We start from the raw sequence: 24,594 nt of genomic DNA on the forward strand, positions 1-24,594 counted from the left end.
CTATCTGGACCTGTTGGGATAGTATGTATATATAACTCCCATTGTGATCTTGGTCTTGGAGTGTTGACCATCGTTTGCCAAGTTGCTTGGTGGTGAGTGTGGTAGTTCTTGAGATTTTAGTTATAATAACATCACCACCCAGCAGGCTCTTTGTTTTTGGCTCTACACAATAGAGACTGCTTACTTCCAAGCACATTTCATTCACAAACATAATTTCGCTTTCCAAAGTACTGTATTTTGTGTGTTCCGTCTCTGCTGAGAACCTCACAGGCATAAATAATCGTCACTTTCAGTAGCTGTAGTTGTACAAAGCACTTCAGATAGGTAATGAGTCGATCAACATCATAAATTGATACAAAATGGGTCATTACAGATATATGGGAGAGGAAAAACAGGGCTAAAATTGAAGAACTGAAGTCTTAACCCAATATTTGTAAACTCCTCTTGAAGAATATCCTCAGGGCAAGAGAGCTGCATGAAGGAAATTAGTACCTGGCTCCTGTATTACCTCCCCTTTAGCCCATAAAACAAGAACATGGGAATAATCTCATAGGAGAGAACCCACAGTTTGAGGAAAAACATGGTACCAGCTGAAATGTTTCCCAATGTTAGAAAATTCAAGGTGTTTTGAGGTATAGAAGAAACTAATTTAATGAGAAGTTAGAGAAGTCACAGTTTAGTGACTTTACAACAAGAGTGAATGATGTATGTTCAGAGCAGAATGATAACAAGTCAGGTGCTCGGGCTCATCTCTCACTCAGTGAGACGCTGACTGAGCTCTGTACCACAGCGCGACAGAGAGCAGCTCTCTCCAGACGACGCCGGACTTATATGCATTAAAAAGGACCGATCATCTTGACAGAAGACTCTTTTCTGTAGGTAAGAAGGTTTTATGAAAAATTTATGTTCACAAGTTCTCACCTTAGTTTCTCACAGTGAAAATTTTTGCATATATTTAAAAATCAGTTTAAGGTTCTTTCTCTCTCACATAATTTTTTTTATCTTCCTAAATTCCAAAGCACTTTCTTTTGGGAGATTCCCCTGTTGGCATTGCACAAGTCCAAGGAGCACCATTAACGTTGCGATTTATGGGGCAAGGTACTCAGATCTCTACATTCCCATGTTTGTTAGCCCTTCATTTGCTGATTTAAGTGTCTCCTTTCATTCTTGATAGTTCTCTTGCCTTCGGTTTTGACAAATAATAAACAGTGCAGTGTAGTGAGAAGCCATATGGTGATTAAAGCATTGTGTTGGGTGTTGGTTGGGTGCCCGCCCAGCACCCACTAACCCTCCCTCCTGACAACATTACTGCATTTCCTACAAGGGACTTCAAATTTCCTGGACTTTCAGCCAGGGTTTTTTGGTGGAACTGACCCCCTCTTCTCCAGGGGTGGGTTCTGATTTTGATTAGTATAAGCCAATTAGCATGTTCTTTTCCCCTGTCCTCAGCGGTTCACTCAGGGAGGCATGTATAAACCAGTCAAAGCCTACCTGATGGAAGGAGGTATTTGTTAGGGCTCCTCATACCTCTGTACAAGCCACGAGAAATTATTCACTCTTTCCTGCTGCATGGGAAAAAGGCACTAGGCAGTGAACGAAATAGCACATCTCTATCCTTATAGAGCATACATTCTAGTAGCAGGAAGCAGGCAGAAAATAAGATTTATTAGATGGTATTTGGAACAGAGGAGAAAAATAAAAAAGATAAGGAGAAGGGGTTATAGAGATAACAGGGGGCAAGATCCACACAGAACTTTCTCGACCATTAGGAAGAATTTAGTTTTCATTCTGAGTGAGATGAGGGTTTTAAGTAGAGCAGTGATGATATGAATTAAACTGATACTGGCTGCTGTGTGTAAAGGGGAAGATGGTGGACGCAGGGATACTAGACAGTTATGAGGCTTTAGTATATTGAAGTATTAGTTCCAATTCTTTGCTCTTCTTAATGGAATTAAGTTGAGAGAGGAGGAAGCATATTTTGAAAGAACATGTGAATGCAGCTTTCGGCACATGGGATTGGCTGGAGTCAAACACAGAAAACTCACGGAGTTTTTAAGAAAAGTCAATTGACAAAAGCACTCCCAACAATGAAAAAAGTCTGAGGATGTGCAAGATCTAAGCAGAGCTTTGGACTCTCACTTCTCTACAGGCAGGAATCAGGCTGAGAACTCACTTATCCACCAAGAAGGACATATTTTCTGACGTCCTTTCCAAGTGACTAGGGGAAAGTGGTGGAAAAAGAATGATTTCTTGGACTGTAGACCCAGGAGTTATGGAGGACAGGCTGGAGAGTCATTCTTAGGGAGCCGAAGCAGCGCCTAATCATGGAATCATGTTCTCCCCTTCCCCAAACTGAGGGGCCTGACGACCTTCACTCCGTGGGAGTTTGTAATCGTTACGGATCAGAGACTGCTATTTGCTTCCATTACTCCCCTTTCTGAATGACAGTCATCTTTTTTTTGTAGTTGTATTTTCTCTGCCCATCATTTGTTGTATGTTAGGTATATGAGAAGATACCTGTTCTTTTGATTCATGGTCTCTACAAGAAGAGCCGTATCAGACCTGATGCAGATCCTGGATTTCAAGGATTTGATGGGCTTTTTAGGGGCTTGGAATAGGAGTGGATTATTTTTGCATGCGAAAGTTATAACCAAGAGAGCAGACTGTGGTAGGTTGAATTACTGGTTCTTCACAAGTCTTCCCCACCCTGTGGTAGTATTACACACATAGGCGGCCTCTGCTGTGGTCGCTTTGTAAGCAGTGTACTTCCTCGCCTCTGGAATTTGGGTTTGCTCAAATGATTTTCTTTGGTCAGTGGGATGTCAGTGGAAGTGATATGAGCAAAAGTGTAAAATATTCTTCCATGCTGGCTTTTCCTGCTTGTGCTCCTGTGAGAACCGTGAGAAGAGCACCCCTGGGAGGCATTTTCAGCATGAGCTCTGAATAGGACACACGGAGCAGAGGCGCTACAGTTGACCCCTGGGCTCGCTGTCTGAAGCCGACCTTGCCCAGCACCACCAACCTCCAGCTTAGAGCAGACCTGAATTTAATATCAAGCCCGGAGTCCAGCCTACCTCAGCTGAAGTGCTACTGATACACAGACCCATGAGAAAAAAATAACTTTTAAATTGTTGACTTTAGGATGGGTTGTGCAGCATCAAGGTGGCTTATGACTGACCGATACAGAGATAATTTCAACAATTCATGAGAGAGATGATGAGAATGAGGCAGTGATAGGGGGACGCAGGCTGATACAGTTCAGAACCCTTGTAAGTTTTAAAAAAAAAAACCCAGGCGAACTCAGCCACGTAGTTAGATAGACGTCAGCTGCTCTGATTGGTTACACCCTGTGAAAATGAAGCATTGTACTCTCAGCCAGTGAGTTGTGATGTCATTAGTTTGGTTCTCTGTTAGGTCCAGGGGGTGGGGTGGGACTTCCTCCTCTCAGGAGGCAATATAAACCCTGGACACCACAGCCTGACAGCATCCCTCCTCGGAGCCCCTGCTGAGTAGCAGGAGCTCTCTCTTTTCACTCATTAAGAGAGCTTTGCTGGTTGCTCCATACGCTTGTCTGCTGGCTTCCTTCTTTGTCACCTGAGACATGATCCTGGGAAAAAACACCATTCCGGCCAGTAACAATAGAAGTGGTCAGATTCTGGACATATTTTATAGGCAGAGCCCACAGCTTTTGCTGATTATAAAAGGGGTGTGAAAGAGAAGAACTGAGGATAAATTATAGGTTTTTGCTTGAGCAAATAGAAAAACAGAATGGACATTTTCTGAGGTGAGAAAAAACAGAGGCAATTGAAAATTTGAGGGGTAATATCAAGACCTGTTATCAGGAGCAATAACGTGTTATTGGACATGTTAGGTATGAGTTGCCTACGGCCATCCAAATAAGGATGTTAAGTAGGCAGTTGAATATACAAGTGTGGAGTTGGAGTGGAGAAAGGACCAATGTATGCAGTATACATCTGGGACTAATCAGTATATAGATGACTTTTAAAGCCATGAGACAGGATGAGATTGACAAGTGTGATCACTTGAAAAAGGGTGCAAGGATTGAGCCTGGGGCCACTTTGGCACTCAGCCGTTGGGAAGTTGAAGAGTATCAACAAAAGAGATTGAGAAGGAGCAGCCAGAGAGAGCAGAGGAAAGCAGATGATGGGAAGACAAGGTAAGTGCTAATGAAGTGTTATGCGTATGGATTTGGGTTGTTATAGTATCACACCCAGTCCTCCCTACCTCCGCCCCTTCCTTTCCCTCTTTCACCAGAACTATCACGGCCACTAGATAGGTGTGCGTGTGTTCTGACTATATGGAACACATACTGTTACTTTACATGTATAACAGAATTACTGACAAGAGTTAACTTATGATGGTATCTTTCTACCCCATCCCCTGCTATACACTCACAAGGGTGAAAAAAAATCTCTTCATCTCTTTTCTCCTCTGGTCTTCTCTCCAGGACAAGGAAGCTAAGTCTTTGCATTAATTCAGGGTCCCCTTGATAATCCCTCAAGCAGGATGGCTTGTTTGAGAAAACGAGTTGGAAGCTGGTGCTTTGAATGGAATAGGGGAGTGAGCAGTTGGAATCCTGGGGAAGAGCTGACTTTTTTTCTCTAAGTCTGGGAGAGGGGAGTTAAAGATGGGAGGAAAGGGTCTGCTGCATATTAGACTTGTGTTTAGCTAGCCTGCAGCTCTCTGGGGGCAGCAAGAGCTCGGAAAGGTGACAGCGCCTGGGGGTGTGTAGAGATTAGAGAATGAATGCGGGAACCTTGAGAGCGTTGGCTGAAGTGGAGGAGATCACGTGGGTGACTTCTGTGGCAGAGTCTGATAAAGCTCAGAGACAGGGGAAGGGCAGTGGGTATCTGAAATAAAACTGCTTTGCAGAAAGAGAATGTCTGAGCTTAAGACAAGGATCTGAGTGTTTAAAGGAGAGCATTTATGCATAACATATGGCTGGTTTTAGAGGCTTTTCAAGACGGAGCCACCCAGCCATGCTACTGACCTTTCGAGAACAATGGCTGTGTGACTGTGGGCTAAGAGAGGTGTAATCCTAGAAGGAAAGCTTGGGACACCCACTGTGGTGCAGACAGGAATCTGAACAGGCCAGGACCTCAGTCTACTGGGCTATGCTACATCTTTGTGGTAGAAGGCAACAGCATTAATTAAATGGTAAGACTCCACTTTCTCTCCATTTTGTTTTAGGAAGGGGAACTGCATCTTTTGGTTTGAGATATGAACCCTCAAACCAAAGAAACCCTGAGTTTCTTGGATATTCCAGTGTGGGGAGGCCTTAAAAAGGAGGGACTGAGCTTTCTAAAATTAAGGCACTGGGGGCTTCAGTGGTTTGCGGAAGAAAATAAAAGACCTAAGGCCTCTGAGTGATACAAGTATTATTATTTATACACTAAAGGAACTGGGAAATTTTAGCTCAAGGAAAGAGTATTTATGATAGCTTTTTTTAAAAAAAATATGATGTATTAGTCTTATTCCATGTGGTTTTGGAGAGGAAGACAATAAAGAAACTGTCAGCCACATGAGTGTAAGAACAGATATTCACTAGTAAACCCTAGCACATGTATTGTGCTCAATACATTTTTCAATAAATGCCTGAATGCAAGCATGACAAATGAAAAGCAATGGGTGAAATTTATAGGGAGGCAGATTTTTGACTCAGCTTATTTTTCTTATAATCCAAGTTATTAAAACATTAAATGGACTATCCTTGGAAGATACTGAAATTATCACTAGGAATAAAACAGGAGCAAAAAGGACTATTTTTTAGGGATGTGATAGAAAGGATTTATTCATTAGATAATGGTTAGACTACAAGCTCTTTGAGGTCTCTGAAAACACAGATACCCTAGTTCTATAACCCTAAAGTCCGACCTCTATACATAGACTTGGGAGAAGTATAAATAAGACTCAGGATCTCAGAGAAACCTTCAAGAGGCATGTGTTCAATGGCATGTTTATTAAACAAACGCTCATGACAGATTTTCACAACAGCAACAAATGTTATTTCGCTACATCAAATCTCCCTCCTTAAAGAAAGGAAATGCCAATCACAGCAAGATTGATGGATTTGGATTATATTTCATGTTTTCTGGGGGTAAAGCCAATTCTCTCACTTGTTTTCTCCTATATTCTCTTCTTGATGATCAGTTGATTTCATTTTCTTCACCTGCTTTCTGGCTAAGTGCCCCCGGAAGGCTGCTTGGATTTTGACAGCAGCATTCTCCTCTTCATCCTTTTCTTCTTCAAAAGCTTCCTTTATGAGAAGGAGAAAAAGTAAGAGACTCGTTAAACATCCCATATTTCTATGCCATAAAAATAAGTGCATAAATTTAATCAATTTAGGGATGCAACAAACAAGACCTGTTGCTTTCTAAGGGGATTTTACATACTGTTCTCATTGTATAGGTACCAAAATAGCAGGCGTTTTGGGGTCATTCTTTAATATGTCTCTGCAATAAATGATCATTGCCAACATTTTTTTGCCCCCAAATAGCTCCTATTTGACAGTTTCCCAAACAATCACATTCTGTGTGTGTCGGCGGGTGGGGCGGTGGATAAGTGGAACCTTTGAAGCATGGTAAAAATATCAAAATAGCAAATGTGCTGCTTCAAAATAATCATAATTACATAAAATGAATTAGACTGTTAACTTCTTAATTTCTTAATGATTGGCTAATCTAAACCATACATTTAAAGCGGAATAACAAAGAGAAATTCATTTAGACCAATAATGTCAGTTTTAACATGGTTGGTTGAACTTCCCTATATAGCTTTTTAAAACAATTTAGGTATAACTTACAGGCAGTGAAATGGACAACCTTAAGTGTACAAGTCAATAGATATGTAGCTTTTAACATATCTTTTAAATTATAAAAGTGATACATATATGTTTAAAAACTTAAATGTCACTGGTAATGAAAGTTTTCTCCTCCTTTCCAAATCCTACTCCTAAGAGCTAAACATTATTATGAGTTGAATATATATATACTTCCAAAGTATATACACATATATATTGAATATATATATATCCTTCTCTATATACAAAATATTCATAAGGGTATGTATATGCCTTTTTATTTTAAAAATGAGATCATGCTAATCATGCTTTTCTGAAACTACCATTTCAATGTAACAATATGTCTGGGTTCTCTTCTTCTATGTTATTATGCAGTATATAACTCTCCCTTTTTTTATGACACCACTGTATTACACTAGTGTACTCTTAATTATTTACTCTGTGTCCTACTGATGGACCTTTGGGTTGTTCAGGCCCCTCTCCCCTGCCCCATTACAAACAACAAAGTAAATCTAGCTCAAATTTTTTTTTTTTTTGAGAGGGCATCTCTCATATTTATTGATCAAATGGTTGTTAACAACAATAAAATTCAGTATAGGGGGGTCAATGCTCAATGTACAATCATTAATCCATCTCAAGCCTAATTCTCGTCAGTCTCCAATCTTCTGAAGCATAACGAACAAGTTCTTACATGGTGAACGAATTCTTACATAGTGAATAAATTCTTACATGGTGAACAGTACAAGGGCAGTCATCACAGAAACTTTCGGTTTTGATCACGCATTATGACCCATAAACAATCAGGTCAAATATGAATATTCATTTGATTTTTGTACTTGATTTATATGTTGATCCCACATTTCTCCCTCTATTATTATAATTATTTTTATTTTTAATAAAATGCTGAAGTGGTAGGTAGATGCAAGATAAAGGTAGAAAACATAGTTTAGTGCTGTAAGAGGGCAAATGTAGATGATCAGATGATCAGGTGTGTGCCTATGGACTAAGTATTAATCCAGGCTAGACAAGGGCAGCAAGACATCCACGGATGCAGAAGATTTCTCTCAAAGCAGGGGGGGTGAGGTTCTGTAGCTCAAATTTTTAATGCAAACAGAATGGCATAAAATCCTCTGAGATGATGCCCCAAAAGGGGCAAATGAATTTTGCTGAAGTTGGAAATCAATGGGATCTCAACTCAAACTCAAGAAAATCTGTGTAAAAGCAACTATTAAAGATGTAAGGAAATGCAAATCTCTTCCTCTTTCCCTGACCTCCCACTGCATCTAATGCCAATGTTAGGCTGATTGAGTTGTATTGAGACAATTCTGGAATAATTTATAAAGATTATAGGGACAACTTATGCCCCACTGGTTAGAAAGTAAGGTATTACATGAGGGGAATGTCCATTTTGGGTGTCAGTTATTGGGTAACTAACTGGGCCATTAAGACATGAACAGGAGCTCCGAAGTTTGGCCTTCAACATTGCAGACAGTGAATTCTTTCTCACCTGGCCTGGACCTCTTGAGTGTGGGCTGTGAAGAATACGGACAGTGATATGTTTAAAAACTGGCTCTCCAGATAATAAACCCTGATTTGTGGTACTTGCCATACTCTTAGGACTCATACCATGGCTGATTTCAAGCTACCAAAGTGACATTGCTGAAGTCAGGGTATTGTGGAGATGTGCACAGTTGTCCCTCGAGACCTGAATACAGGTGTCTTTGAGGGTGGACCCTGCCCAGGTCTTTATTGCTTAGATGTAGGCTGTCAGGCAGGAAGGCAGTTTTATAGAGGTCAATACATGGAAGGTAAGACAAACTGTCTAAAGCCATTTAATTTGGTTGTATGTAATTCCCTGTGAGTTTTCTTTTATCTCTGAACCTCTGCCATTGTGTGTTGATCACAGCATCAATTCGTGAAACATTCCCGAAGTGGAAAGTGAATCTGAAAGATCAAGACTGGGAGTGTGAGTTCTGTCTATTCTTCCCCTTGGGGAGATTTTCCCATCCATTGACAATCTTAGAAAATAAGATCTTATTTTTAAAGGAAAGAACAAGTTTTCCTTTATAGGAGGCATAGCTAAAGATGATCCACCAGTTAGTTTATCACAGATGTTAATTATCTAGAAAGCAAAATCATAATTTTAGCAGTATGGATAACAGACTATATTCATATTTGGAGGACCATTTTAAATTGAATGATATAGTTTGCAGGAATCCACTAATGTATGGAAAATATGACTTACTAGGGCTGTGACTGGTGTCTCCTCTTTCACCAGTGAGTTTTTCCCAGGCTCACATTTCTCAGGTGTTTCTTGCTCCTGGAGAGGGGAGAGGGCCAAACAGACAATGTTCCAAAACAGAAAAGTCCTGGATCAAACTGCTTAAAGGTAACTATATATTCCTTTAAGTTACTGAGAAGTAGTGGGAATTAAATACATACTGAGTTTTTAACAAGGAAAGTAGTCTAGAAAAATAAATAAATGAATATTACCAGGGGAATATGAATACATATTCACACAAAGGAATTGTAAAAACGTTTAATCTTTTGCTTTTGGAATGTGTGTGATGTTGTTTTATATTAAAAACAGACCATTGGCTTATACTGTAAGTTTGTAAGATGTTGTAATGAATCCTAACAAAGTATAAAAAAGAGGGGCCAATGGTTTCTAAACTAGGAACAAAATAAATGTCATTATATTCTACAATATGAGGTCAAGTGGGTTTAAAAAAATTTTTTTATTAAGGTATGATTGATATACACTTTTATGAAGGTTTCACATGAAAAAACAATGTGGTTACTACATTTACCCATATTATCAAGTCCCCACCCATACCCCAATGCAGTTACTGTCCATCAGTGCAGCAAGTTGCCAGAGATTCAAGTGGATTTTTTTTATTAGTTTTATTTTGGTATCATTAATCTACAATTACATGAAGGACATTATGTTTACTAGGCTCCCCCCTTTACCAAGACCCCCCACGTACCTGTTCACAGTCACTGTCCATCAACATAGTATGATGCTGTAAAATCACTACTTGTCTTCTCTGTGTTGCACAGCCCTCCCCGTGCCCCCCCACTATATATGTTAATCGTAATGCCCCCTTTCTTTTTTCCCACCCTTATCCCTCCCTTCCCACCCATCCTCCCCAGTTCCTTTCCCTTTGGTAACTGTTAGTCCATTCTTGGGTTCTGTGCTTCTGCTGCTGTTTTGTTCCTTCAGTTTTCTTTTGTTCTTATACTCCACATATGAGTGAAATCATTTGGTACTTGTCTTTCTCCGCCTGGCCTATTTCACTGAGGATAATACCCTCTAGTTCCATCCATGTTGTTGCGAATGGTAGGATCTGTTTTTTTCTTATGGCTGAATAATATTCCATTGTGTATATGTACCACAGGGAATGATTGATTATTAACTAATAATTTATTATTTATTATTTGAAGTGTCATTGATATATAATATTATCCTGGTTTCAGGTGTACAACATAGTGATTTAACAATTATAAATATTGCAATAATACTGTAAAAAAATAATTATACACATGGCAAAATGCTCAACTATTATAAGTGCAAGTAGTTAACAACTGTTGCCATACAAAGATATTACAATATTATTGACTATATTCCCTATTCTATGTTTTTCATCCCCATGACTTGGTCCTTTTATAATTGTAAGTTTGTCCCTCTTTCTCTCCTTCACCTTTCTCACCCATCCCCCTACCTCCTACTTCATGACAACAACCAGTTTGTTCTATGTGCTTCTATTTCTGTTTTGTTTTACTTTTTAGGTTCCACATATAAATGAAATCATATGGTATTTGTCTTTCTCTGTATGACTTATTTCACTTAGCATAATACCCTCTAGGTCCATCCATATTGTCACAAATGGCAAGATTTCATTCTTTCTTAAGGCTGAGTAATATGCCATGTATATATGTGTGTGTGTGCATGTGTGTGTGTGTGTGTGTGTGTGTGTGTGTGTACACACCACATCATCTTTATCCATTCACCTACCAGTGGACTCTTAGGTTGCTTCCATGTCTTGGCTATTGTAAATAATGCTACAATAAACATAGATGTGCATGTATCTTTTTGAATTAGTGATTTTATTTTCTTCAGGTAAATTCCTGGAAGTGGAATTACTGGGTCGTATGGTATTGCTATTTTTAGTTTTTTGAGGAACCTCCATACTGTTTGCATAGCGGCTGCACCAATTTACATTCCAACCAACAGTGCAAGAGGGCTCCCTTTTCTCCACATCCTTGTCAACACTTGTTATTTCTTGTCTTTTGGATAGTGGCACTTCTGACAGGTGTGAGGTGATACCTCATTATGGTTCTGACCCACATTTCCCTGATGATTAGTTGATGTGGAGCATCTTTTCATGTGCCTGTTGGCCACTTATATGTCTATTTTTGGAAAAGTGTCTATTCGGGTCCTCTGCCCATATTTAAATTGGGTTATTTGTTTTTTTCGGTGTTGAGTTGTATGAATTCTTTACACATTTTGGATATTAGCCCCTTATTGGATATACCATTTGCAAATACAGTCTCTCATTCAGTAGGTTGCGTTTTTGTTTTGTTGGTTTCCTTTGCTGTGCAGAGGCTTTTCAGTTTGATGTAGTCCCACTTGTTTATTTTTTGCTTATGGTTCCCTGGCCTATGGATACCTGTAGTAGAAAAAAACTACCAGTGCTGACTTTTAAGAGTTTACTGCCTTTTTTTTTAAGGAGCTTTATGGTTTCAGGTGCTATATTGAGGTCTTTAATCCAGTTTATTTTTGTATATGGTGTAAGACAGTGATCCAGTTTCATTCTTTTGCATGTAGTTGTCCATTGTTCCCAATGCCATTTATTGAAACAACTGTCTGTCCCCCTTATATATTCTTGCCCCTCCTGTTCTACACTAATTGACCATGTAAGCATGGGTTTATTTCTGGACTCTCAATTCTGTTCTATTGACCTATATGTCTATTTTTTGTGACAGTACTACATTGTTTTGATTACTATAGCTTTGTTTCATAGCTTAAAATCAGGGAACCTGATACCTCTAGCTTTGTCTTCTTTCTCAAGATTTCTTTGAATATTTGGGGCATTTTGTAGTTCCATACAAATTTTAGGATTATTTACTCTAGTTCTGTAAAAAATGCCACTGGCATTTTAATAGGGATTGTATTGAATCTATAGATTGCTTTGCAAAGTATGCCCATTTTAACAATACTAATTCTTCCTATTTGTGAGCATAGAATATCTTTTCATTCATTTATGTCATCTTTAATTTCTTTCATCAGTGTCTTATCACTTTCAGTATACAGGTCTTTCACCTTCTTGGTTAAATTTATCTGTAGGTCTTTTGTTCTTTTTGATGCAATTGTAAATGAGATTGTTTTCTTCTTTCTACTAGTTTGCTATTAATATATAGAAACAACAGATTTCTGCATATTGATTTTGTATGCTGTGACTTTACAGAGTTCATTTATTAGTTCTAATAGTTTTTGGTGGAGTATTTATGTGTCTATATATATATATACACATACATAGACACACACATACATATATATATATATATCCATGTCTTTTCTATATAATATCACCTGTAAATAGTGACAGTTTTACTTGTTCCTTACAAATTTGAATGCCTTTTATTTCTTTTCTTGTCTGATTGCTGTGGCCAGGACTTCCAGTACTGTGTTGAGTAAAAGTGGTGAGAGTGGGCATCCTTGTCTTGCTCTTGATCTTACAGGATGTTCCAGCTTTTCATCATTGAATATGGTGTTACCTGTGGGTCTGTTGCATAAAGCCTTTATTATACTGAAGTATGTTCCTTCTACACCCATGTTGTTGAAAGTTTTATCATGAATCAATGTTAAATTTTCTCAGATGCTTTTTTGTATCTTTTGAGATAATTGTACAGATTTTATCCTTCTTTTTGTTAATGTAATTTCACATTGATTGATTTACAAATATTAAACATTCTTTGTCCCTGGGATAAATCCCACTTGGTCATGGCGAATGATCCTTTTCATGTATTTCAAAATTCAGTTTGCTACTATTTTGTGGAGGATTTTTGCATCTACATTCATGAGGGATATTGGTAATTTTTTTGTAGAGTCTTTGATTTTGGTATCAGGGTGATGCTGGCCGTGTAGAAGGAATTTGGGAAGATTTTCTTCTCTTCAGTTTTTTGGCATAGTTTGAGAAAGATAGGTATAAACTCCTCTTTAAATATTTGAAGAATTCACCTGTGAAGCATCTGGCCTTAGGATTTTGTTTGTTGGGAGTTTTTTGGTTACTGATTCTATGTTGTTACTAGTAATTGGTCTGTTTTTGGGAGATTGTATATTTCTAGGAATTTATCCATTTCTTCTAGGTTGTCCAGTTTGTTAGCATACATTTTTCATAGTAATCTCTTATAATCCTTTGTATTTCTGCAATTGTAACTTCTGTTGTTAACTACTACTCTTTCATTTCTGATTTTGTCTTCTTTTTCCTGATGAATCTAGCCAAACATTTATCATTTTTTTCATGTTTTCAAACTAAGGTTTACTGATCTTTTCTATTGCTTTTTTAGTCTCAATTTCATTTATTTCCACTCTGCTCTTTATTATTTCCTTCCTTCTACTAACTTTGGGCTTTGTTTGTTCTTCTTTTCCTAGTTCTCATAGGTGTAGGGTTAGATTGTATTAGATCTTTCTTTTTTGTTACTTGGTAGACTTACATTGCTATAAACTTCCCTGTTAGAATTGTTGTTGGTTTTTAAAAGATTTTGAACCATTGTGTTTCTATTTCATTAGTCTCAAAGTAGTTTTTTGATTTCCTCGTTTATTTCTTCATTGACCCATTGGTTGTTTAGTAGCATGTTTTATAGTGTCCATGTGCTTGTATTTTTTACTGTTTTTTTTTTCTTGTTATTGATTTTCAAATTCATACCATGTGGTCAGAAAAGATATGATTTCAATCTTTTTATATATAATGAGACTTATTTTGTGGCCTAACATGGGATCTATCTTGGAGAATGTTTTATGTGTACATGAATATGTATTCTGCTGTTTTTGGATGGAATATTCTGCCTATAACTATTAAGTCCATCTGGTCTAATGTGTCACTGAAAGCTGCTTATTTTCCTTAGTAGTTTTCTGCCTCACTGGTCTGTCTATTGATGTAAGTAGGATATTAAAATCCCCTACTACTATTATGTTACTGTCAATTTCTCCCTTTATGTCTGTTAATGTTTATTTTACATATTTATGTGCTTCCTTGTTGGTTCTGTGGATATTTATGATTATGTTTATATCTTCTTGTTGGATTGAACCTTTTATCATTATATAACGTTGTTCTTTGACTCTTATTACAGCCTTTGTTTTAAAGTCTATTTTGTGTTCTACCCCAGATTTTCTTTATTTCCATTTGCATGAAATATCTTTCACCATCCCTTCAGTGTCAGTTTGTGTGTTTCTTTAGGTCTGAAATGAGTCTCTTGTAGGTAGCATACAGATGGGTCCTGTTTTTTCATCCATTCAGTCACCCTGTCTTGATTAGAGCATGTGGTCTGTTTACTTTTAGAGTAATTATTGATACATATGTATTTATTGCTATTTTGTTATATGTTTCCTGGTTGACTTTGTAGTTCTCTGATTTTCTTCCTCTCTTGCTCTCTTCCCTTGTGCATGATGATTTTCTTTAATGTTATGCTTAGATTCCTTTTTATATAATTTTTCAGATATTTATTATAGACTTTTAGTTTGTGGTTACCATGAGTTTCACATATAACATTCTACTATATAACAGTATACTATATATGTTTCAGTTGATGATCACTTAGGGTTGAATACATTCTAATAGCACTACACTTTTTATTTCTCCTCCTCCACATTTTAAGAGTATGATGTCTTAATTTACACTTTCTTATTTAGTGATTCCTTTAATTTTTTAGAAATAATTGATTTTTACTGTTTTTGTCTTTTAACCTTCCTACTAACTTTTAAATGATTGATCTACCTTTGTTATATCTTTGCTTTAACCAGTGAAAAGTTTCCCCTTCGTGATTTTCTTGTCTCTACTTTGGCCCTTTCTTTTCCTCTTAAGAAAGTCCCTGTAACATTTCTTGTAGGGCCAGTTTAGTAGTGGTAAACTCTTTAAACTTGGGTTTACCTGGAAAACTTTTTATCTCTCCTTCAATTCTGAATGATAACCTTGCCATGTAGAGTATTCTTGGTTGTAGGTTTTTTCCTTTTAGCATATTGAGTATATCATGCCAATTCCTTCTGGCCTGTAGAGTTTTTGCTGAAAACTTAGTTCATAGCCTTTTGGGGTTTCCCTTGAATGTGACTGTTTGTTTTTCTTTTGCTGTTTTTAAGATTCTCTCTTTATTTTTAATTTCTGACATTTTAATTTTTTTGTGTGTCTTGGTAAGGACCTCCTTGGGTTCATCTTGTTAGGGGCTCTCTGTGCTTCTTGGTAAAGGTTAGGCAAGTTTTCAGCTATTATTTCTTCAAATAACTTTTCCACTCCTTTCTTTTTCTCTCCTCCTTCAGGGACTCCTATAAAGGCAATTGTGTGCTTGATGCTGTCTAAGAAGTCCCTTAACCTATCTTCATTTCTTTTTTTTTTCTCTTTCTGTTGTTCATCTTGAGTGCTTTCTATTACTCTATCTTCCAAATCACTGATCCATTCTTCTGCATCCTCTGATCTACTATTAATTTCCTCTAGTATATTCTTCATTTCATTTACTGTACTTTTCAACTCTGATTCTTTTTATATTTTCTATCTCTTTGTTGAAGTCTTACTTGAGTTCAACCATTCTTTTCCCAAGTCTGGTGAACATCTTTATAACTGTTACATTGAACCCTTTATCAGATAGATTGTTTAACTCCATTTCATTTAGTTCTTTTTGGGGGTTTTGCTTTGTTCTTTTGTTTGGAACATACTCCTCTGTCTCCTCATTTTGTTTGACTTCCTGTGTTTGTTACTATGAATTAGGTGACATGGCTATCAGTTTTGAAGAAGTGGAGTTGTGTAGGGACAACTTATGGGTAGACAGGGGGTACTTGGTGGTTTTGGCTAGCTGGCTGGAGGCCCTGTGGGTATGGGCTAGGCGTGTCCCAGTGACTTCCAGCCAGGGGTATGTGCCAGATTGTCCAGAGACTAAGAGGGTTTGGCCCAAGGAAATCCTGGTGAGTTCTTGCTGGGTAGCATACAGCTGGGGATGAGGGGCATGGTCCAGGGGATATCCTGGTGAGTGCTACCAGAGCTGTGCTGATGGTGACTGTTAGGGGTAGAAGGGTTGCAGGCAGATGTAGTCCAAGCATGTGCCACATTGGTACTACCATGGTCGGACTGCTGGATCTCAGGCAGGTGCTTTTGGGTACAGATGGGGATGGAAGACCATCTTGGGATATGCCTGGAGCTGGTGAGTGCTCCCAAACCCTGCTACCATGAGTGCTATCAATGTTGGGGGAAACATAAACAATGGTGCTCTGATTCCAGAGAGAGTTCTAGATGTTCCTTTATTGGTTGGTAGGTGCCCTAGTTCTTAAGCTTAGCTTCGTTCACTTATAGTGTAGTTGCCCTTTAAACCAAGGGCATTTTCTGTGCCCCAGGGCAGATGAACCTGAGCTCAGATCCCTCAGTGGTATCTATCTCTACTGCAAGTTGTAGTACTAGGGGCGGGGTTAGCGCTGTTACTGTGTCTTTGTCTCTCCTACCTTTCTAAAATGTGGGCTCTGTCCCTTATTGTGCAGAGCTGTTCACTCAGCCCTCAGTTCTTCCTCAGGAAGGAATTTCTCTATGTGTAGGTGAAGATTCAGTGTGTTATGTGGGAGGATGTAGAGTCAGGCTCTTTCTACATCACTATCTTGGACCCCCTCTCTTGGGAATGATTTAAATAGAAAAAGGGAAACCAGCTCTGCCTATTTTGACATGGTTATTTTAATCTTCCTCCAAAATAGTAGCATTGCTAATTTACAACTTATTGGAAGAACTTCTTTAATTTATAAAACAAACATTTAAGGACATATAAACTAATCAAATAAAGACTTCAGAATTCAAAAGAGAAGGAAAAAACACCTGAATATCGCTATGTGACATAAGGATCTAAAGATTTTCAACATTATTCCTTTTATTTCAATAAAATATGAACACAGAAATCTAGTTAGATGGAAAATACACACCTCCATATCTGGCAGACACAAATGGATAGAACTTCACTTTGAATTCATGGAACAAGTGACAGATATTTCCCCGGGAAATTCCCCAAGTCTACTGTGAAATACCACCAAAACTTGAACTTTATTAATTCCTTTTAATTCAAGTATCTGATGGTTTTTTATGGCTAATGTATTATCCCAGTTGTCTAGAGTAGTACTTTTCGGACTTAAATGTATCTACAAATTTGGGGATCTGTTAAAGTACAACTTCTGATCTGCAGATGTGGGGCAGGGCCTGAGACTGAATTTCCACCAAGCTCCCAGTTGATGCCAATGATGCTGAACCACACACAGCCCTTTTGAATCAGTGTTCCTTATCTGGACCACAGAACACAGAATGTTTTGAGTGTGATTGCTTCTCAATTCTCACAAGGATGGTACATAAGTAGAATCATTCTAGATAAAAAGGAGACATTGATTCCTTAGATGCAGTGGCTGCCTTCAGCTTAGGGCTTATTTTAAGGGAACTTGGTTGAAAAAGGCTGGTTCAGAGAATGCCACTAAAGAGAAGACAGGTTCAGTCTCTGAACAGATTGGTTTTATAGAGAAAACTCTATACTATTGCCATCTTCAATTCTAATCAGTCTTTTGTGCAATGTCAATGATAATGAAATAATCGGATGAAGTGTTTTATGAAATGACATTAATTTAAAAATATTTATTGAGTATATGCTTGATAAGCACTGTGAAACTCAACAAAATTTGAATATATGAGAGTAGTTATTCTATAATTTTCAATTACATTCTTGTTGATCATCTTTAAATTTAAGCTAAGTAACTGTACATGATTCAGATGATCTGCTTTAGAAAAGAATTTTTTATCAAAGAGAATAGCAAGATTAAGAATGTTTAATAAAATATTTGTGATGCCTCTCACAATTTTCAAGATTCTTGGAAGACCCCAATAATCTCTGTTTTGATGAGAAGAAAAAGAAATAATGAAATCCAGTAGCTCCACAGGGCCATACCTTGAATGCATGGTTGTTATAGAAGCGGTCATCTAATTTACTTCCCCATTCCGCTGGATCAAAGTTGGTTTCTAAATAATAAAAATGTAATAATTTCAGACTTATTTTGAGTTCATTAAAGTAAATCTAGAATTGTAACCCAAAACACATGCTCTTTTCTGCCACATATCACAGGCTCTTTACTGCCAGTTGTAAATCTTATTGACATTGTACATAGCTTAGTGCTGCAGACACAGTCAGTGATCACTAAATACATGACAATGAATTCAGCATTAAATGAGCCCTTGGGGCTATTTATAAAGGCAGTAAAAAAACATAATTGCTCCTTTCATAGAATTTATAATAAAATTGGGAGAGAGATATAACAAATGTTATTACTTAAATAGAAGTATAGGAACTTATACACATATTAGCAAACACAGGAAAATGTGTACAAATAAATGAAATAGTAAGGAAGTATCGAAAAGTGAAGGATGGAAGATGCTTTTAAAAAATGAGACATATTATATAGTTGGTTGACAGAGACAGGAAGAAGTATTTATATTTAGACAGAATTTAAAATTTTTCATTATGAAGAATTTCAAACTTAGAAAGTAGAGATAATAGTATAATAAATTCCCATGTGCACATTACTCAGATTCAACAGTCATAAACTTATAACTTATCTTATTTTACCTCTAACTTCACTTTTCTGCCCTTCTGATTATTTTCAAGCCAGTCTTAGCCATCCTGTTATTTTATTTTATTTCTTTTTAAATTTTATTTTGGTATCATTAATCTACAATTACATGAAGGACATTATGTTTACTAGGCTCTCCCCTTCACCAAGTCCCCCTCACATCCCTGTTCAATCATCCTGTTATTTTATCTATGAATATTTATTTCAGTATGCATCTCTAAGGTATAAAGCCGCAATAACATTACCATACCTAAAAATACAATAATTCCTTAATAACATCAACTATCCAAATTTCTCCCAATGTCTAATATATTATTATATGTATTTTTACTGTTGGTTTGTTCAAAGCAGGACCCAAACAATAGGCACACAGAGCCTTTTGTTATGTCTTTTAAATCTCTTTTAATTGAAAGCTCCCTACCTCCCACCCTGCATTTTTTCCTTGCAATTTATTTGTTGAGGAAATTAGGTCATTTTTCCTTTGGAGATTTCCACAGTTTAGATATTTCTGATTCCATTCCCGTGATGATTTTTAACAGGTTCCTCTGCCTTTGAATTTCCTGTAGCCTGCTAGTTAGAGTCATATATTCAATCTGATTCAGGTTTGATTTTATTTTTTGCAAGAATACTTATAGATAGTGCAGTATACTTCTGTTAGGAGATATATAATATCTGATTGTTTCTTTTTATTATTTTTAGGGCCCATTTGATGATGATTTCTTAGACAGTTTTCTTAGGGGTTGCAAAATGGTAATGCTCTAATTTGATCATTACTTCTTTATTTCTGGAATACTCAGTAGAGAAAAATTCTCCCTCATCAACTATTTGGCCATCTTGAAATATAGTTCTTGAAGAAAAGGAAGGTTAAAGGTTTGATTCTTTCCCTTCATTCATCAGTTTTCAGAATAATCCATTGGTTCATTAAAATCCTTTTAAGTGTTTTTTAAAAAATCATTATGATGAACTCAAGAATATTTAACAAACTGGATGAATTTCAATCCATTGCATTTATTCTTATTGATGCTCTAGTTATCCAAAATTGACCAGTAGGAGCTTATTCATGTGCTCAGATGCTTCTGAGTTCTTTGGAAACAATTTTAGTAATATTTGACAGTTTCCTTGTTCTCTGGTATGGCAACATGTTCAGATTCATCTTGCATGTTTCCTGCCCAACTCATGAAATTAGCTAGTTCACCAAGAAGCCCTGGTTCCTGGGTACTGTTAGTTAGATGCCACAGTCCAGGAGCTAGGTGCTCATTGGTACTGGGTTGGTCATTTTTTTTCAGGCCTTTAACAAATGTAAAGAGCTACAGAACACTTCTTTGATTTTTTAAAGAAAAAAATATGTCATGAGGTCATACTAATATTTTTCAGTTCCAAATTTTGGATTGCAGGGTTTTAACTTCTTTCATTTTTATATTTCTATGTCGTTTTTCTTACACTAAAAATCTTACTCTGAATGACAATAGAATAGTTACTTATTTGCTTTGCCCTACATATACATACATATAATAATTTCAGAGTAACTAATAATTATTACTAGTAATTATTAGTAATAAGAATTACTAATAATTATTACTGAAAACTAAGGTTTTTTTTAACTTCATTTTGTTTTGGGGCTGTATACACTAGGGATGTATAGTCAAATCACTGTGTTATAAAGTCACTTAAAATAATTCCTTCTGTGTGGTTATGCTACCCATTCACTACTAGTTAGGTCTGTTTATTTTTACCTTGCTTCTACATTTTAGAAATTGCATTACGATGTTCCAATTTAATTATATTTTATAACTATGTTAAACATCTGTGATTTTGAATTCAAGACATATTCAGAGAAGTCTAGCTTCTATTCTGTTCCTTCCACTCTGTTCCTTCTACTCCTAGAGGTAAATGTTACTTATAAAATATTTATTCTTCCATTTAATAAATATAAATGAACAGTTATGTATTCATATCAGTACCCCTTTGTTAGATAATTGGTAGCATACTAAGCACACTTTTTCACCTTGATTTTTTCATTTAGTATATCCAGAGAACCACTCCATAGCATCATACAGAGATCTTACTCATTCTATTTGTTTCTTTTATAGCTATATAGTATTCCATTGCGTGGATGTATTTATTTATTCAATAAATCCCCTATAATGGATATTTTGGTTCCTTCCTCAAATAAAGCAATGAAAAGCAAAGTAGAATTTCTGGGTCAAAGGTTAAAAATGTATATAATTTTGGTAATTATTGTCAAGTTCCCCTCCTTGGGGCGATATAGCTTTGTATTTCCTCCAGCAAGGTATATGAGTGCTAATTTCCCCCCTCACCTTGCCTAGAATAAATTGGCAAACTTTTGGCTTTTTGCCAATCATATGGGGTAAGTGGTGGTGGTTGGCATTGGTAGCTCAGTGTGGCTTTGATAAGGCTTGTGTATGGGTTAGTTTGAGTGTGTCATGTATTAAGGGCCATTTGCATTTATTTTTAGGTGAATTGTTTGCTCTTATCTCATACCTATTTTTTAAAATAGGGCCGATCGTTTTTTCTTTATTATTTTTATAAGCTCTCTATTTATTAGGTTTATTACCCATTGTTATATAAACTGCAAATATTTTTTCTCTGTATTTGTAGTTTTATTTTCCTTATGGTGGTTTTTGCCATGTTAAAGTTTACTTTTATGTTGTTTTTGATTACTTGTGGATTTTTAAAGTAATTATAGTAACTTAGCCAGCAAATTTTTCCCTCTTTTATGTTACAGAGAAATTCATAGATGTGTTCTTCTAGTATTTGTATGGTTTCATTTAAAAAAATATATAAATCTCCAGTCATTTTGGAATTTATCCTGATAAATGATGTAAGAAATAGGTCCAATTTTATCTTTTTTTCCATTTTTATCTCAACATCATTTAATAAAAAGTCAACCTTTTCCCTAGGGATATGAGATACCACTTGTATATAATATACTAATATATTTGTGTCACAATAATAAAAATTAATAATTACCAGTGAGGAACCCTGGCAAACAAATTCTTACATTGTGTGAGAGACTGGGCTAGTGGACTTTTTATTCCCTTTTGTAGAGACAAAATTCTGATACTCTTATCTGTTGGATAATTCACCTTTGGTTTACATCAGCAGAAATGGGTGTGGTGCTTAAATTTTTTCCAATAGTTTTACCCATTTTTTATTAGCTAGGATTCTGAGACCATTAATCTGAATCATCAAATGCTTTAATTATCATGATTTGGTAACAATGACTCAAACCCATTTTTTTAATGGGATGTTTTCTGAGGTCTAAAATTAAATAAATGACTAAGGACTTTTTACTCATGAGTTTGTTAAATTAATGTTATAATAACAAATTAATGTTCACTCCAATTCACCTCTCACCCTAAAGGATTTCCCTTAATGGCTTCCTACTGGCATTTAAGTTTCAGCTTGTGTGACAAATACTCACACTGACTCGATATGGAAAAGACCAGCAGCATTCAGGAAACTGACAGAGATTTTGAGCTTTGCCAGAACAGAGCAAAGAAGACAAGGGCGTGGAAACGTGCCGTGTATATTGGAGTTGTTACAATTTAAACCTTGTGGTAGGTTTCCTCCCTCTGTAAAATGATTTAAAATGGAATGTTTATTTACCTGTGGCTATTTCTAGTCACCTTTACCACCCTGTTGGAGTACTGTGATCATAAGTAATGATGGTAACAACTGATACAAAATGGTTGCTCTAACAGAGAATACGTTTTTAATATATAGTTGTAATATTTCCCATTTTGACCACTGGGTCAGTCACGAACCTTCAAGCCTGGGAATTTGGAACCTTTATTTATGGAAGTAAAGAAACCCTACCAGAGTCACTATTAGCACGAATCTTTGTGGGCAGGATGGGACCTTGGGGGTACAGAGAAAGAATATAAATTACCTTCCTAAGCTGGAAGTTTACTTTTCAGAGTAGCTTTTCTCTGTGCCTTTATTGCAGAACTGCTTCCTATCCTCCAGCAAATACCAGCTTATTTAATCTATGGAGTGTAGAACTATTTTTTACAACACTTATAATACTTTCAGGTAAGAAGTCAAAATGTAAAGAAAACCAAAAACTGTCCTCCCAGGATGAACAGATAACTGCGTGGCATGCATAGGAACAGCCTGCTGGAAAATGGAGAGCTAGACTGGGTGATCCTTGAGGTCCCCTTCTATCCAGTGTGTCCATAGGAAATACAGTGTAGAAGGTCTGGGTAATAAACTGGTAATCTTCAGTAATGTGAAATCATGTTATTTAAGAGAACCTGCCAAAAAGGCACGTTTCAAACAGCAAGAACAGTTATTTGAATTGCCTGCCTCATAAAAGCTTTGTGTGGAATTGGGATAGTCTTAAGCAAGTTGCACCATAACCAAATGCTTAGTCTCTTATTTAAAAAAAAAATCCTATTTTTACAAAGCTTACTCTCTCTCTTCTCTAGCAGATTTTCAAAATAGGCTGCTGCAAAAGCTGGTATATTGTCCGGTTGCTCCCTCAGAATTTCACATGTCAGTCTTTCAAGAAGATTCCCAAATCCTTGTGGAATTCGGCAGTGGGTATTGGAGAATGGAATCGACATCTCCTTGGAAGGAACCGGCTTGTGGTACCTATAGATTCATTAAAGAGTACCGTCTTTAAATTTGTATGATTGTGTTTGTGTAACCACAACTAGGATAACAAATTACTTCTGAGGCCAAAATTTTCTGGACTTCAATTCTTTGCCCCCCAACGCAACCCAAGTCCACCCATTTTCTTCCAGTTTTGAATTCTCCATTATCAGTTAGAATATTACAAATACAGACCCATTTGATAGGCTAAGTCATTTTTTAAAAATTACAAAACACACAGATTTTTTACTATTACACCAACTTCTTTTTCTCTCTGTCCTTTTATCTTTCTGTCCTTAAAAGGTGGGGGTTAATTATTCCCATCCCACAGGCTTTTAGAGCGAATGACTTATTAAAACTTCATAAATTACCAAAAAAGTCCTTTAGGGTCTAAAATAAAAAAAAAAATCAAGTAAGAACTAGTCCTGGTTCTAGAAATTATTCTAATTTGTTTGAAGTCTTTTTTGTAGTCTAATTTGCAGTCTTCCCCTTAGCTTCCACGACTGCAGCGTGCCCCACAAGGCCCCGAAGCATACTCTGCTAGGGGTGGCAGGGGAGGGGAGGGGAGGGGCAAGGTCATGATTTTGCAATCCTATCCTTCAAAGTTTTGGGATTCTGTTTTCTCGTTTCATCTTGACCAGGTCTTCTCTTCCTGTCTGGGACTGTAACAACTAGATTAACGACCCCTGCCCAGCGGCGGGTCGGCTCACTGGGCATGCAAGCAACACTCAGGAACTTGGCCTGTTTCTAAGTGTCAGTGTCTAGTAAGGCCGCACGCCGTGGTGAGGCAGTCAGGGACTAGACGTCTTAATGAGTCCCAATCTGTGAAAGGTTTTTTTTTTTTAGGGAACAGGAGATGAGGTATAAAATCATTACAGGGCTGTGAAAAGGACTGGTGAGGCCCTGGAGCCATCTGGGGGCTGGAGGGTGGCCAGAGGTGGGCACACAGGTCCAGTCGGGGCGGGACGCCGAGGATGTGAGACCTCAGACCCTCGCAGAATGGCCGCCTTGGCTCCTGATTAACCCGAGGGCTCCCGGAATATGTCAGGGATCCTGAGAGAACACGAAAGGCGAAGGGACAAGCCGAGGTGCCGGTTTTGGAGAGGAAGTGGGGTAAACCGCCTCACCTCCACTCAGCGTTGGTGCCGAGGCTTCCAGTTGATTTTCCTCGTTGCTGGGTAACCGTTTATTTCCCCCCCCCCCCCCGGGTCCCCCTTAAATCAACTACGGCGGCCGAAAAGGGGAGGTGCACGGCCTCACCCGCCGCCGCGGACGGCTTCGCGGGCGGAATGGCCGGGGAAGGGTG

The 24,594-nt window shown here is 37.4% G+C and overlaps 1 protein-coding gene across 1 annotated transcript; it reads right to left on the reverse strand.

Moving 5' to 3' along the window:
• Positions 1-5,965: 5,965 nt before the first annotated feature.
• Positions 5,966-24,573, reverse strand: SPA17 (sperm autoantigenic protein 17). The gene is made up of 5 exons (XM_037000832.2): positions 24,416-24,573; positions 23,107-23,288; positions 17,993-18,063; positions 9,066-9,140; positions 5,966-6,277 (listed from the first exon to the last, which is right to left on the reverse strand). Exons 2-5 carry the CDS (start codon positions 23,258-23,260, stop codon positions 6,134-6,136), a joined length of 444 nt encoding a protein of 147 aa, XP_036856727.1. The 5' UTR covers positions 23,261-23,288; positions 24,416-24,573; the 3' UTR covers positions 5,966-6,133.
• Positions 24,574-24,594: the final 21 nt, after the last annotated feature.

The sequence above is a fragment of the Manis javanica genome, chromosome 6 (assembly GCF_040802235.1).
Source record: "Manis javanica isolate MJ-LG chromosome 6, MJ_LKY, whole genome shotgun sequence".
NCBI classification, from domain to species: domain Eukaryota; kingdom Metazoa; phylum Chordata; class Mammalia; order Pholidota; family Manidae; genus Manis; species Manis javanica.